Genomic DNA, 14,650 nt, shown 5'->3' with positions numbered 1-14,650 from the left:
TCTTTTAAGGGGGCAGAGCGAACCCACGTCGGAATTCTCCAGCAATTTCTTTCGTCGATCCATTGTTACACAACGCCGGTGTCTGTTTCAATTGTTATCAGGGACCCGAAATCGTTTTTTTCCCTCTCGCGAGCGCTCTCCGGCAGGGCACTGCGCATTGCATCAAAGGCAGGCCAAGATGCAGACATCCAAACCACAGCAATCCCGCTAAGGACGTGGCTTTTGCATCACTCAGCCAGACACGTTCCCTATTTTGGCTCGTATTGCATTCCAGCTATAGGCCGCCATTTTCGCAACCAACACGACCGCTTATCTACTACCCCGTTCTTCATTCGTCCCTTTATGAGTCCAGGTGACTCAGGCACTGGCACGGTTCACGACAGGTCGACAGTCTCACGTTTCGCAGCCGGGTGGTACGCCTGGTTGTGTAGTCCGCGATGGCTAACGCCGCAACTTCGCCAGCCTCGACTATGAATGGCGATACCAACGCCAATTTAAAACTGACTACATCGCTCCCGAAATCCCCCAAACTACACCATGTCGTAACATCCTTTCCTTCCTCCAACCCCCCTTCGGGTCCCCTATACACCTCTTCTCTTACTACTACTCCGAACTCTCTCCACCCAACCTATATTCCTTCAAATGCTTCCAGCCCTTCAACGACACCTTTGCAACCTGCCACAGACGGGCACCGAGACCGCCTACCTGCATTTCCTTCTGTTGCTCCCTCCCTCGAGCTCGGCGAATCTGCAATGGCTTTTGCAGGCACTGCTACCGCCTCGGGATCCGGTGATGCCGTCAACAACAAGGGTCCCGGCCTAATGCGCCGAATCTCACGAGGTGCAGCCAACAAGCTTACTCGAAGACGTCAATCCACCTCCCACAACGAGAAGCGAGACCGCAGCTCTGGTCCGGTCATCATGCGAAGACGCAGTGACAGCAAAACGGGTACTCAAAACAGCCGCGAGAATGCCCTCGAGTCCAGCAACGAAGAGGACAGCTACGACGCTTTGGATTCGCTCGGTGCTTGGTGTGGCTCGGATGCATCGAGCTTGCAGAGTGACAATCCTATGGGGCTTGCCCGTAGTGTCGGCGCGATCGCACCCAAGGTCGACTCGTCGATCCAGCGCGGTACTATTCTGACAAAGGTCACCAAGAAGAGAAAGAAGCAAGTTCGCTTCTTTCTAGATCTCGACGCGGGCAAAGTCTACTGGGATGTATCAAACCCTGCGAAACGGTTTTACATCGACGACATCAAGGAGATTCGCGTGGGTGCCGATGCGCGCAACTACCGTGAGGAGCATCAGATCCCGCAGGAGGCCGAGAGTCGCTGGTTTACGATCGTCATTGTCGATGCCGAGCGCTCCAAGGGCCGAGCGGTCAAAACGCTACACCTGATCGCTCCCAATGATCACCTTCTCGACCTCTGGACGACGACACTCGAAGACATCTCGCGCTACAGAATCGGTCTCATGGCTGGTCTGGCAGGATCCGGCCAGAGTGAAGCCGCTTTGAAAGCGCACTGGCAACGCGAGATGTCCCGGTTGTTTCCCCATGGGGTCAAGTCTGGTGAAGACGAGCGCCTGGATTTTGGTGCCGTCGAAAACATTTGTCACAATTTGCACATCAACTGCTCTAAGCATATGCTTCACACCCAGTTCACCAAAGCCGATATTGGAAGCAAGGGAAAACTTAACTTCGACGAGTTCAAGGAATTTGTCGCACTCCTGAAAGAGCGGAAGGATGTCCGCGCGATCTTCAAAAGCATCGCCACAGACTATGAGGGCCTCACACTCGATGAATTCTTAATCTTCCTGCGTGACGTACAGAACGAGGACATCGATTCCGACCGAATTTATTGGACTTCGATGTTTGACAAATGTGTCCGAAAGTCGAAATTACGGACCCCGAGTATCCCTGAATCCGGGGACGAGCCGGTTCCCCGAATGAATCTGGATGCCTTCTCTTCGTTCATGGCCTCGTCCTGGAATGGTATCTATGCCTCTCGTCCCGCGCAGTCACGATTCGACCGGCCCTTAAACGAATACTTTATCTCGAGCTCCCATAACACCTACCTTCTGGGCCGCCAGGTTGCTGGCGCATCCAGCACCGAAGCATACATTAGTGCTTTGTCGCAAGGATGTCGCTGCGTTGAGATTGACTGCTGGGATGGTGCCGATGGCCGACCTATTGTGTCTCACGGGAGAACAATGACTACGAGCGTCTTGTTTGCTGATTGCATTACTGTCATTAATCGTTACGCATTTATCACCACCGATTTCCCTCTGATCCTGTCACTCGAAGTCCATTGCAACCCGGAACAGCAATTGGCCATGGTGAAGATTATGAAGGATACCTTCAAGGAGCAACTCGTGTTGGAACCGCTGCTCACGAACACTTTTGTTCTCCCCTCCCCTGAGGAGCTGAAAGGTCGCATTCTCGTTAAAGTCAAAACGTGCGATGAGCCTCAGGCAGCGATGCGGCAGGAGTCCGGGTTGGCGCTTGGCGATTTTCCAGGACGGAAGCGCAGCTCCAGTTCCCCGTTTATACGTCCGGCAGTACCCGAGAATCCGGCCGTCGAAGCCCTTCCCCCTCTGTCTACTGCCTCCACCATCGGTCAAGATACGGTCTCCTCGTTCCTAACTCAGGACAAGAGATCCTTCACTACCACCAGTTTGAGCAGCGCCACGGAGGACAGCGATGGGGCCCTAGTTTCAGCCAAGAAAGAGTCGAAAAAACGCCAGAAGAGCAAAATCACGAAACCCCTGTCGGATCTGGGAGTGTATACTCGTGGATACAAGTGGCACAGCTTCTCGTCTGCCGAAAGCCAGAAGTTCAACCATGTTTACTCCTTTGCCGAGCGATCATTCGAGAGCATCTGTCGCGATGCGGAGAACAAAGCGCTTTTCGAGAAGCACAACCGTAAATACCTCACTCGCGTTTATCCCTCCGGCTTCCGGCTGAGGTCGTCTAATTTCGACCCCCTCAAGTTCTGGCGCCGCGGCGTTCAAATGGCGGCGCTGAATTGGCAGACCTATGATGTCGGCATGGAGATGAATCAGGCCATGTTCGCGGCCGGCAGTGACCGCACTGGCTACGTGCTCAAACCGGAAACCCTGCGCACTCCTCAGATTCCAAACGAAGCGGACCCCAAGGCCCGACAGTGGAACATCATGCGATTCTCCATTGATGTCATTTCAGCCCAGCAACTGCCCCGCCCTCGGAGTATTGGCCCTGATGATAGCATCAATCCCTATGTTGAGATTGAGGTGTTCAGCGCTGATGACAGAGGCCAAAGCTTTGTTTATGGCCAGGGGGGAATGAACGCCTCGGCCCGCAGTGGCATGTCGGGAATCGGATATCCCCATCGTCGACGCACGCGAATCGAAAAGAGTAACGGGTACAGTCCCATCTTCAACGACCAATTCAAGCTCTCCCTTGAGACTAAGTACCCCGATTTGGTGTTCGTTCGCTGGACTGTCTGGAGCTCTATGGACGGACGCAGCACGGGAGGCAACAACTGCGTTCAGCTGGCCTCGTTCACCGCAAAGCTCAGCAGTCTGTCCGAAGGCTATCGATACCTTCCCTTGTATGATGGCGGCGGTGACCAGTATCTGTTCTCCACGTTATTCTGCAAGATCACCAAAGAGGATCCGATCCCTGCCCACCGGGTCGATCCCGATGAGCTCCGAGCCGAACGCATGGGTATCCTCCGCCAGATCGGGCAGACCGTGTTCAAGCGGACTGCATCGACCGAGCGGGAGAAGGACTTGCAGTCTGACAAAGGCAGCGAGACGCCAGCGAGCTTAGACGAGAAAGATACTTCGCCGATCTTGACCCCGACTATTTCTACCGCATCCACCGCATCTTTACCTCCTTGATCTCGCGGTTGAGATGCTCCACTTCATACTTCTTTTCATTTCTCTTGTATTCTTTTTCTCTCATCCTACCATATCTTTTTATTCCATCACCGCCATTCATGTGCTATTAAAAGGTGCGGCGTTATGACAGATTCGATTGCATCGGATTTTCCTGGATTCATTGTTCTCTCCATCCCTCCTCTCTCTCCTTCCCTTTCTCTTTTTTGATTTTGTTCAGGGACCTTGGGCGCAATCCGGTTACTGAGGTTACCACTGGAGGGTCCGAAGGAAACCTATGTTTATTTCTTATCTATTCTGTTACCGGGAAGCGATGCATAGCTGCGTCAACGCCATTGCAGGTTCAAGACGCTCTGACTGATCTTTCTGATTTTACGTTTGCGACTGGATTATATTTGTTTGATGTGGCGATACCCTCTACCTATGCCCTGGTTGTACTTGTTTGTTTTTCTGTTTTTTACTAAGCATATGATTGTGTCTCAACATTTGGAATCCCGGTCGCATTTTCACACGTTCTTCTATTCTATTTTCCTTTGTTCTTTCACCTTCGTTGAGCAGGACGGTCGCATTGTTTAGGGAGTCACTACGGAAATGGTTGCATCATCGGGCATAAATGGTGGAGGACTACATGTACGAGACTGGATTTAAGGCCACTTCGTTCCTCGAGGGACCAGAAGTGTGCTCTATTGATTGATTTAATCCTATCCGTCGCCTGCAGGGGTTCTCGAAGATGCCCTTCAAGGTCGGATCTGTCTATCTTTACCTTTCTTCTCTCTGTTTTAATAAATATGAACACGCGGCTGGGACGCTCATACGAATCCGAGCGTTGTACAGTTAGCTTGGTAATTTAAGAAGCTTTCCTATTCAGTACTCAGTAGACCACTGTAGATGTTAATAATAGTTGGACTTGCTATAGTCCTCCATTTACTGGTACTAGTTACTCTCTCTCCTGTCAGTCTTGCTTACCGCCTACCGGTCTGGGAATGACAACGTGACGACTTCCCGTAAGCCTCAAGTCCCTCCCCGATAGTCTAGTATATCCCATACAAGCACAACCCATTCCCCTTCCTTTTCTTATTCTTTCACCTCAATTTCTACTCCCAGGACCCTACCCACCATGGACCCATTCTCCGCAGAAGGCGGTACGTTTCCCTCCCCTCCCCTCCCCTCCCCTCCAAATTGCCCGAACAACTAACCTGAACCGACCTCCGCACCCAACCCAGAACTCATCAACATCCACAATGCCTACCACCAAGGCCAATACCAAGAAGCGATCGACTTCGACACCTCCGCCCTCTCCTCCGAGAACGTCCTCCCCGCCCGTGTCCTGCAGCTGCGCGCCCAACTCGCCCTCGGCCAGTCCGCTGAGGTCCTCGCCGCCGTCGACGCCGAGGCTGATGATGTCCCCGACCTGGCTGCCGTGAAGGCCCTGGCTCAGAATGAGGCCGGGGATGTCGACTCGGCGGCCCAGTTGGTGCAGGACCTCGTGGAGAATTATCCGGATAATGCGAGCGTGCAGGTCCTTGCCGGGACGGTGCTACAGGCTCAGGCCAAGAGTGAGGAGGCGTTGGCGCTGTTGGCGAAACATCAGGGAAATTTGGAGGCGTATGTTTTATCTTTTCCTTCTTGTTGATGGTATTGCTCTGGGGTTGCAATGTCTCGTGATGGGACTATACGCGGGATGGAATTGGTAAAACGTGATGCTAATCTTGTGCGGGTTATAATATAGGGTCGCATTGATCGTCCAGATCCATCTCCAGCAGAACCGCTCGGATCTCGCCCTCAAGGAAGTCCAGACCGCGAAGCGCTGGGCCCAGGACTCGCTTCTGGTCAACCTGGCGGAATCGTGGGTTGGCATGAGAATTGTGCGTTCTTCACCCGTCTCTCTCCAAAGAAATTTACTTTGCTGGCTAGTCTGAGTCCTTGGAACTAACCAATGATCTCTCCAGGGCGGCGAGAAGTACCAATCGGCCTTCTACGTGTACGAGGAACTGGCCTCGGCGCCTAGCACGTCCGCGCCTCTTTCCATCGTCGGCCAGGCCGTCGCGGAGCTCCATCTCGGTCGATTGCCCGAGGCCGAGGCCGCGTTGACGGCGGCGCTGGAGAAATACCCCGAGGACGCGGAATTGATCGCCAACTCGGTCGTGTTGAATGTGTTGGCTGGAAAGCCGTCGGAGGATTTGGAGACGTACGTATACCCTCCCTACCCTACCGTCGTTCAATTGGCGTCCGGTGGAAGTGTATCTGCCGGTCAAGCTAACGGGGGGGGTTTTTTTTCTCTCGATGTAGACGTCTGCAAAACGCCCAGCCCTCGCATGCTCTGCTGGTCGATGTTCAAGAGAAGAGTGACTTCTTTGATACGGCTGCTGCGAAGTATGCGCCGCGAGTGTCGTCTTAATTTTCCCTTCAGGCTGTTGTCTCCTCCTCTTTTCCTTTCTCATTTCAATGAATTATGCGACGGCGTAGCGATTGTATTATCAGGTATTATCTGCAAGGCCTTTTTTTCATTTTTTCTCATTCCTTCTTCCTTCCATCTTCCTTTCCATATCTAGTCCCATGGACAGAGTATTTTGCATCAATGATAGACATTATATTTGTGATACCTAAAAGCGAAAATAAGATGAGACTCGATCCTGCGTGCTCGAGCCTGTTACACTGACCCTGTGCATCCAACGCTGTGCGACCTGCTATGCTAGGTATCGCGTAGATCATCAACTAGATCGTCATCGTGATCGTCATCAGGGTAAATAATCAACATCAATAAATGCAATTTCAAACGCGGTCAATTGATTTCACCAGAGACGAGCCGCCAACCAGCTCTTCAAAGCCTTGCCTTGCTGCGCCTCCTCGCTGAGAAACTGTCCGCTGTAGACTGGCGCAACGTGCGTTTCTCCATGTCCAACGACGTACGTGGCATCTGGTATGACGGACTATAGGTAAATAAATCAGTCAATCGGTGCCCCATATAGGTCCCACTCATCCCAACTCTGAACAGCTCAATCTGAACCTCCACCCCCAACTTAAACAACAATAAGAACAACTAAAAAAGGGAAAATGAAAAGAGAGAACATACCTTAACCTTCTCCACGAACGCCTCAATCCCCGAAAAGAGGATCTCATCCCTCCCCGCCAAAAACAACACACTGTCTGTCTTCTCCCTCGCATCTCTCCACCACTCCACGGGCGCCTTATTCGGCTCACTCCATGCATCTCCTTCCCTCACCTCATCCTCCTTGGTCCCTCCATTGGTACTGCTACCGCTAGCGAGATACCCCCTCGACCAATCCACCAACACCTTCGCCGGGATCATATCCTTCTTGCGATTTCCCTTTATTGTCGCCCCGTCCAGATTATAGCTTACCCAGGGCGCGAATGCAAATACCCCTGCTAGCGGGGGATGACCGTCTAGGAGGGGACCTAATGGCTCGATATCCGGGTGTGGATGCACGAGGTGCAGCAGGACAGCTAGAGCGAGATTTCCACCGGCGGAATCCCCGCCGAGGATGATGTTTTCTGGTGAGCGGTGCGTCTCGGTGAGGATGTACTGGAGGGCGGAGATGGATTGGCGGAGTTGCGTCGGGTAGGTTTCGTGGGGGGTGAGGGTGTAGGCGACGAAGAAGATGGCGATGTCGCCGTGGGAGGGATTGCTGGCGTTGAGGTGGTTGATTATGGAGGTGTAGAAATCGAAGTGGCCTTCTGAGGCGGGGATTGCGAAGCCTCCACCTGTTTGTTTTCTATGGGGTTAGTAGGTAGTGGTTTGGTTTGGAAGGGTCTGTTTACTGGGCTAAGATACTAGGAAAGATGGATATACATACCATGATTATAAACCACCACGTTCTTCGCATTCTTATCCCCAATCCAATGCCCCGTTGCGCCGTGATTGAGCGTCACGTTTTCCGGCTCAAGGCCTTTGGATTTCATGAAGCTTTCATACGCAGATTTGGTGGAGGGATATACGTATCTACACACGGCCTGGTCAGTCGTCAAGCTACTTCAATGTGTTGGGAAACCTCTCGACATGTCAGTCATACTGAAGTTGTCTAGAACTCAACCGACCGACCAGCGATCGGATCATCGCATTACCGACATGAAGCATGTAGGAACTTGCGCCAGATTTACCGCGGAAGGCTCCAGTGATGGCGCTGTAGAGCGCGGCTCCGACGGCGGAGAGCTGGGCGGCGAGAAGGTCGGCCCTTTCCCAGAGGGAGAGCGAGGTGCGGTCCAGGGCCATAGTGAGGGAAGTGAGGGAGAGGGGTAGTGATGGATTTTCTTCAAGGGCTAAAGTGGGGGGGAAGGAAGGATAAGCACAAGAATAAGAATAAGAAAGAGGAAGAGTATAAGACGGAGAAGATCCCCGCTCCTGTCACTCGAGCGGTTTACCTCGGCTGCAGCGGTAGAAGTGAATAAATTGCATAAGCATACACGTCATTTATATTTGCTTTTTCTGTTCGCTGGTACCTCGCATACACAAGATTAGTTAGTGGCCATTCACCATGTCCTCCTTGCCGGTCAGATCGCAGAACGCCTTAAACGTGGTGAAATCTTCCTCGCCAGTGCTCTCGATAATGCACTCAGCCGTGGCGCCCACGAAGTACACATACCCCTCCTTCACTTCCTCCGTCTTGTGGCCGACTGTGATCTTACCAGTGCCGCCGGTGCAGATGACAATGCTAGGGCCGGCCAGGCCGTCGAAGGTCGCCTTGGCGCCGGCGCGTTTCAGCTCCGTCTTCACCACGCTGAACTCCTCGATGGGAGGGTCGTAGAGCAGACTGGACGACATGCTAGAGTACGCGGGCACGTTGAGGACTACGTACGGGTAGTCCTTAGGCTCCAACTTCTGCTCCTCGATCGGCGCGTAGGAATACGTCAACATGTCCGTGAGGGTGCTGACATCCTTGAATTTGGGAGTGAAGCCCGCGCGCACCACGTTGTCGGAGGACGCCATGCACTCGATGATGTCTCCGGAAATGTAGGCGTGGATGTCGTCCGCCTTGAGGAACATGGCCTCTCCGGGGGATAGCGTGACGAAGTTGAGGAAGAAGAACACGAACGAGCCGATGTCGTTGGGAAACTGTCCGTTCAGGCGCGTAATGAGAGCGGCCAGCTCGGCCGGGTTGCTCGGGTTGGTGTGGGGCGTACTGGCGGAGGTAGCGAAGCTATCGGGAGAGTCATGGGCCGCCGCGACGAGGTCCTTGGTGGCGGCTTCGATGCTCTCGGGCGATGATTGCATCAGAGATGTGAAAGCCGCCCGCAAAACCTCCTTGTTCTTCTGTGTCACTGCAGGGTCTTCCGAGTCCTCCGAGCCCTTGATCGTGTTTTCAAACTGGCTGGCCGCATCCTCGCCGATCAGTTGACGCAAGGGTGCTACGGCGTTGAGGAAATGGGCAATCTCGGCCAACGGACGGAAGCCACACAGGCCCTCGAACGGCGTGATGGCGATGGTCATTTCAGGCTTGTGGTTATCATCTGCAGGATACGGTTAGCCGACGCCAGCATAGCCAGTTTCGGGTGGCTTATCCTTACCAGGATAGTTCTGGGAATCCCGGGCATGAAGCTTTTCGGCGAGCTTCTTGTTCGGGTGGGCTTGGATACTGAGAGCCTTCCGGATCGACAGCACCTTGAAGAGGAAGGGCAGCTTTCCGCCATAGCGCTCCGCGACCTCCGTGGACATCAACGCCTGGTTATCCTGCACGAGATCGAGCAAGGTTCGCTGCGTCTCGAGGTCTTTCGACGGAAGAGAGGGATGCGTGCCCATCCATAGCTACGTCATAGGGATTAGCGGGAGACTCGTGGCGGGAGGAAGGGCAGGCACTGACTTCGGCATATGGCTTCTCAGACTCTATCGAGAAGTCAGGAGCAGCGGTGGTAGCTGCGTATTTGGCCGCAGCGGAGTCGTTGCCGACCTTTCCTAAAAGGACGTTCAGCACAGCATTCACCGTAGAAACACCGCAGATTGCCTGATCTTACCCCAGTCATAACTGTTGACTCCTAAACACACACACCACCCCAGTCCATTAGCCTTTCTGAGAACGTCCAGTCAGTCCCTGACAGAATCCACGCTTACCACACTGGAGTCGAAACAACGGCACTCGCATTCTGTCTGTTCCGGAAGTGGGCGGTCAGAAGTTGAAGTCGAAACAAACAAGACAGAGAAATCGAGGATATACTCGGCTGAGGAGTGATTTTTCCAGGGGGAGTGAGTGGTCACAGATCAGGTCCAGCTTCTCGTCCGTCAACCACGATAAATTTCTCCGTCTGGATACTTTTTGTTGGGTCCCTCCAGAGATCGCGAGGACGAAGAGCTCCGCTTTCCTTCTGCTTTCTGCCCCTCCATCCCGCACTAAGCCCCATTCGGCTATCCGCCTCCGACCCCGTGACGGCAATGGAGCCCTCCAATCAGCGCGTCCCGTGGGGCAGTAAGCGCGTTCCCGGCAGCCGCCAGTCGCCCGCCAAGAATACCCGCGCCGTCCATCGCCCATCATCGGCGCCGCAAGCTTCCCCGTCCAAGGCCGCTGCTACTGCTCATCGTCAGTCGCAGGATCTCCGCCAGGGTGCAGTTCGCGGCACGCGCAGTATATCCAATCAGGAGATTGTCTCTGCCTTTGATTGGGAGGCCTTGACCCTGGAGAAAGCCAAAGACTCGGTTGCAATCCCGGCCAAGGGTAAAAAGAAGACGCAGCCGAAGAAGCAAGGCAAGGCATTTCCTCCTGGAGAGCCGCCCCAGTCGTCTTCCAGGATGTCGCGCAACCGCCCCAGGGGCCCTCCCATGCCCAGGGATAATGGCCTGGCTGCCAATGAAGAAACAGACATGTGGAACAAGATTCTACAAGATCTGCGCAAGGCCAAGGAGAAGAACGATAAGCAAAAGCTCATCGGGGACCAGATCCACGTACTGAACGAGAAGATTGGGAAGGACGGTGGGAGTAAGTACAACCCCCTCTGTCTTTCTTCATTCTGCGATGATGGCAAGGTCAAGAAACAGCTGTTGAATCTAGCTGTCGTTGGTGGATGACCATGACGGATGTCGTCTCCCGAGCCTCTATTGTCATTTGATGGAATGAGGATACATTAAAACTAAGCAAATATTAACCTTCCTTACAGAGCCTACGCTCAGCGAGCATAACCAACTGGATGCTCTCTACCGTCAGATGGCCAAGCTCTGCGAAGATGAACGAGCCATCCTCCAGGATGAACCGAGCGACGTGATCAAAAATCTGGGACTTTTGACCGCTCTCCGTCAAGCTTCCGAAATGGAAGCACCGCTCAATCGCGCTTCTGCTCTGGGCAAGTCCCGCAAGAAGAGGAACGATGTCGATGGATCGGCCACCGATTCGCCTGGCCCGTCCGGTCCGTCTTTTTCAGATAAGGCGAACCGCAAGGGCGGTGTCCAGCGCAGTACCAGCGTCTCGAGCGCGCAGGCCCGGGACGGCCGAGAAAGTCGAGAGAGCGTGCACGTCAAAGTCGAAGAAGGAGCAGAGAGTACCAAGGGCATGGTGGCCGAGCGCACGGGGCAGTTGACCATGGGCGCCGAAGTTGTCTTCAAACATAACAAAAACAAACAAGGTGTGGAAGGCGAGGGCATCCAGTGCATTATCAAGTCTATCACGGGCGAGGGAAATAAGAAACGGTATGGCATGGCTCCCCAGTCTTAAGTTGCCAAGTAATTGACCGAGTTCCCCTTTCAAGGTATGACGTTCAGGATCCCGAGCCGAATGAGAACGGCGAGCAGGGCGCTGTCTACAAAACTACAGCCGTCTCACTGATCCCCATTCCGAGAGTCGGGACGGCGTTGCCCTCCTTCAGCGTGGGCAAGCAGGTCCTGGCGCGGTACCCTGATACGACCACGTTCTACCGTGCGGAAGTCATGGGATCCAGGAAGGATACCTACCGTCTTAAGTTCGAAGGCGAGGAAGACGACAAGGAAATGGAAGTCGACCGTCGGTTTGTCCTCGACATCCCCGGTAAATGAGCCCATTCTTCGAAAGAGCGGTCTAGGAAGACAGTCTTCACTTCCGGGACCAAACAGTTCTGGCCCGTATGATACCCTTTGCGCCGCAGCGGTTTTCATTCATTGGTAAAGGGGGTTAAGGAGTTTCTAGTTTGGCGATATTTTATTTTTACTGTCGGTTGAAAAAGCACTACTCGACCAGAAGCGAGGCGTTTGGATCATAGATTGCCGGTTGCTTAATTTTGCTCTATTGTTCTAGGTAGTTTTCATAATCTTAGTGATATATATAGGCTAGGACTATGAAATTCAACTAGTCATGATCACTGAAAAAGTCTAGAGCAATTTCTATCAGATTGCATTTCAACTAGTCAGGTTGACTGGTTCATGCACCGTAAGTCAATTCTATTTGATCAATGCTCCACAATCACGATGGCCTTCAAATCGGTCCGCCCTCACAAAAGACCCTTCGCATATTTAAACAAATCCACATCCAGCGACGCATTGACGGCCTTAAACGCCGCCGTAAAATACGGAATCTCCTTGCCATCATATATGCAACGATTGCCATGCAGCCCAATCGTTACCTTGCCCAGTTCCTCGGTGCTGGCATCATAGATGCCCTGACGTACGAGAGTCTTGATGCTGATATTGCCCAGGATATCGGCGTTGGTGAGACCATGTCGCAGGGTTAGATTTGGGATGTCGATGTAGCCGAGGTCTTCGCCATTTACGGTGAGGTTGAAACCGACGGAGCCCTGTGGAATGGAAAATTTCAATCAAGGTTACCTAGTGGAGTGGCTTTGGAATGCGACGGGGTGACATACCACTTCGACGTTGAATGGGGTTGGGTTTTTGAATGCTACGGTGGCGTTCAAGTTGTAGCCTTTCTTTGGGGGTTCGAAGATATGGATATCGGTTACGTTGAATGCGCCATCGCGGTTGAGGAACTCTGGTGATTATGCTTTGGTTAGAATGTATATTTTTGGGGTCTAGAATGATTGGTGGTGGGGTAAGTTTACCCTGGGCGTTGTAGCCTGTTGAAGTATATGTCAGTTGATACTTACTTGGTGAAGTCGTTGAAGACAAGACGCTGGGTTTTTGAACATACCTTGCATCTTCATGTTCTTGTGAATATCTAGTTGAGCAGTGGGAAGGCCCTTGACCTTGAGATCTGGATTTCCGGAAATGACAATGCCGAAGTCTTTACTCGAGACCGCGGACGCCGCTAACTGCGAGAAGCAACTAACGCAAGAAAGGTGCAGATCCTGATCTATGTCGAGGGTGGCGCCATCGCTGAACTCGATCTCCGGGACGGGGAAAGTAGCAAAGGTCTTGTCCGACCCAGGGGCACTGAGTGATGCATTAAAGGCAGAGAGCTTGCCGCTGCCACTGAATCCACCCCCAACGTGAAATTCTTGAGATTGGCGAATATGGAACGAGTCCGGAGTGGGATTTGAGATGGTGAGTCCGGAAGTATCAAAGTTATTGTTATTGATATAGTTGTTGGCGAAGTTAGGAACTCCCACGTAAATGCTTGTTGGATATCCACATTAGTACAAGCCGTTGAGATTGGATAAAATGATGCTCACATAGGCAGGACAGTCACCAAGACGATAATGCAGAAGGCTATCAGGTAAATCCACCACCATTTCTTCATATGGGCCTTCCATCGCTGGAAGAGCGTAGGCTTGACTGGTGTAGAGGTACCGTCGGCTTCTGATGTATCTGAGATCTGCTCTATATCCGATTTAGACATTTTCTGTTTGAGGTATTTTCTGAATTCCACGGACCAGCCGAGGAATATACAGTGAAAAGGCTGCTGGCTCAAGGAAGGCGATCTCAGTTGGGGCCAAATGTATCATGCGTGGTGGTTGATGCCGGTTCAATCACCCATTCTAGTTCCCATCGCGTCCCAAATATCGCATAAGAGGAAGAAATCAGAGGAACGGAGGGGTTTTTGGCACGGCCTAATATTTTTTGTAGGAAGAAACCGCTCAGCTTTATTATTCCCCCTCTGTTTCAACCCCATGGGGGGAGAGGGGAGGCGACGATGTCGATCCTTTATCCACTTCACATGAGATACGACGGGTACGCGGCCAGAGACCGCGGCATTGATGTCACTATCACTATCTGGGATGTTGGGAGTCGATCGGTTTGGAAATTGATCTGAATTTGGGGACACCAAGGCGCACGCCTGATTTTTAAGTGATTAGGGTTATGCACAATCCAGCGGTCCCCTGCCGGTGGACGGAGTACGGAGCACAGAGTACTGGTGAAGTATCCGCGAGTCATTCTAACCGCCGAGGATCTAATCAACCGCCAGGATGGATACTTTGGAGATACTGGGAATTTGAACTGCAACATGATTCATTTCATTTGAATTGGCCACCCACATCGAACAAGCTTCGAGTGTGATGAATTGGCTCCAAGGTGGGTAGTAGAGTTGACGACGAGGGACTATATAGTTTATGGTATGATTACCATTGACTGACGTGATGAAGTCTTACTAGAGGCATGAGCTATGAAGCACGAACGGGATATCGAGGGACCGTCCGGTGTATGAACTATGGAAGAGTGAAATAGACTCACAGGATGAGAAATGAGAATGACGGAAGCTGCTAGACGCCCAGCCTCACCTGACAAATGCCTGACTAACTCCGTGCTGAGTCAGCCACCCCGCCCGTCCCGAGACTCCGAGGGATTCACTCGGTCAGTCATCAATTCGCAATTCCCGGGCTTCGCCGCTATACTTTTGCTTTAGAAGAAAATTGTCCTCTGTCGTCCCCGTTCCATTTGTTGTTCGAGTACGCTCATACCTATGATG

The 14,650-nt window shown here is 52.6% G+C and overlaps 6 protein-coding genes across 6 annotated transcripts; 3 read left to right on the top strand and 3 right to left on the bottom strand.

The window, feature by feature from the left end:
* Positions 1-437: 437 nt before the first annotated feature.
* Positions 438-3,881, top strand: KD926_002058 (putative 1-phosphatidylinositol-4,5-bisphosphate phosphodiesterase Plc1; the record flags this gene model as incomplete). The annotated part of the gene is made up of 1 exon (XM_053093855.1): positions 438-3,881. One exon carries the CDS (start codon positions 438-440, stop codon positions 3,879-3,881), a length of 3,444 nt encoding a protein of 1,147 aa, XP_052951327.1.
* Positions 3,882-4,995: 1,114 nt separating this feature from the next.
* KD926_002057 (putative Coatomer subunit epsilon) lies at positions 4,996-6,276 on the top strand (the record flags this gene model as incomplete). Its single annotated transcript, XM_053093854.1, has 5 exons — positions 4,996-5,020; positions 5,102-5,483; positions 5,608-5,743; positions 5,828-6,066; positions 6,168-6,276. 5 exons carry the CDS (start codon positions 4,996-4,998, stop codon positions 6,274-6,276), a joined length of 891 nt encoding a protein of 296 aa, XP_052951326.1.
* Positions 6,277-6,670: 394 nt separating this feature from the next.
* On the bottom strand, positions 6,671-8,109 carry KD926_002056 (putative 6-hexanolactone hydrolase; the record flags this gene model as incomplete). The annotated part of the gene is made up of 4 exons (XM_053093853.1): positions 6,671-6,808; positions 6,952-7,601; positions 7,694-7,839; positions 7,910-8,109. 4 exons carry the CDS (start codon positions 8,107-8,109, stop codon positions 6,671-6,673), a joined length of 1,134 nt encoding a protein of 377 aa, XP_052951325.1.
* Positions 8,110-8,355: 246 nt separating this feature from the next.
* Positions 8,356-9,973, bottom strand: pmi1 (mannose-6-phosphate isomerase pmi1; the record flags this gene model as incomplete). The annotated part of the gene is made up of 5 exons (XM_053093851.1): positions 8,356-9,344; positions 9,402-9,639; positions 9,695-9,786; positions 9,846-9,866; positions 9,943-9,973. 5 exons carry the CDS (start codon positions 9,971-9,973, stop codon positions 8,356-8,358), a joined length of 1,371 nt encoding a protein of 456 aa, XP_052951324.1.
* Positions 9,974-10,260: 287 nt separating this feature from the next.
* Positions 10,261-11,847, top strand: KD926_002054 (SAGA-associated factor 29 family protein; the record flags this gene model as incomplete). Its single annotated transcript, XM_053093850.1, has 3 exons — positions 10,261-10,801; positions 10,980-11,505; positions 11,565-11,847. The coding sequence occupies 3 exons, from the start codon at positions 10,261-10,263 to the stop codon at positions 11,845-11,847; spliced, it is 1,350 nt and encodes a 449-aa protein (XP_052951323.1).
* Positions 11,848-12,278: 431 nt separating this feature from the next.
* On the bottom strand, positions 12,279-13,582 carry KD926_002053 (DUF3712 domain-containing protein; the record flags this gene model as incomplete). The annotated part of the gene is made up of 5 exons (XM_053093849.1): positions 12,279-12,581; positions 12,651-12,775; positions 12,846-12,860; positions 12,935-13,359; positions 13,416-13,582. The coding sequence occupies 5 exons, from the start codon at positions 13,580-13,582 to the stop codon at positions 12,279-12,281; spliced, it is 1,035 nt and encodes a 344-aa protein (XP_052951322.1).
* Between the last annotated feature and the right edge of the window lie 1,068 nt (positions 13,583-14,650).

Source organism: Aspergillus affinis (genome assembly GCF_023601865.1).
Source record: "Aspergillus affinis strain CMG 70 chromosome Unknown NODE_141_length_87381_cov_86_155033, whole genome shotgun sequence".
In the NCBI taxonomy this organism is placed as follows: domain Eukaryota; kingdom Fungi; phylum Ascomycota; class Eurotiomycetes; order Eurotiales; family Aspergillaceae; genus Aspergillus; species Aspergillus affinis.
This window is presented reverse-complemented; position numbering and strand designations above follow the sequence as displayed.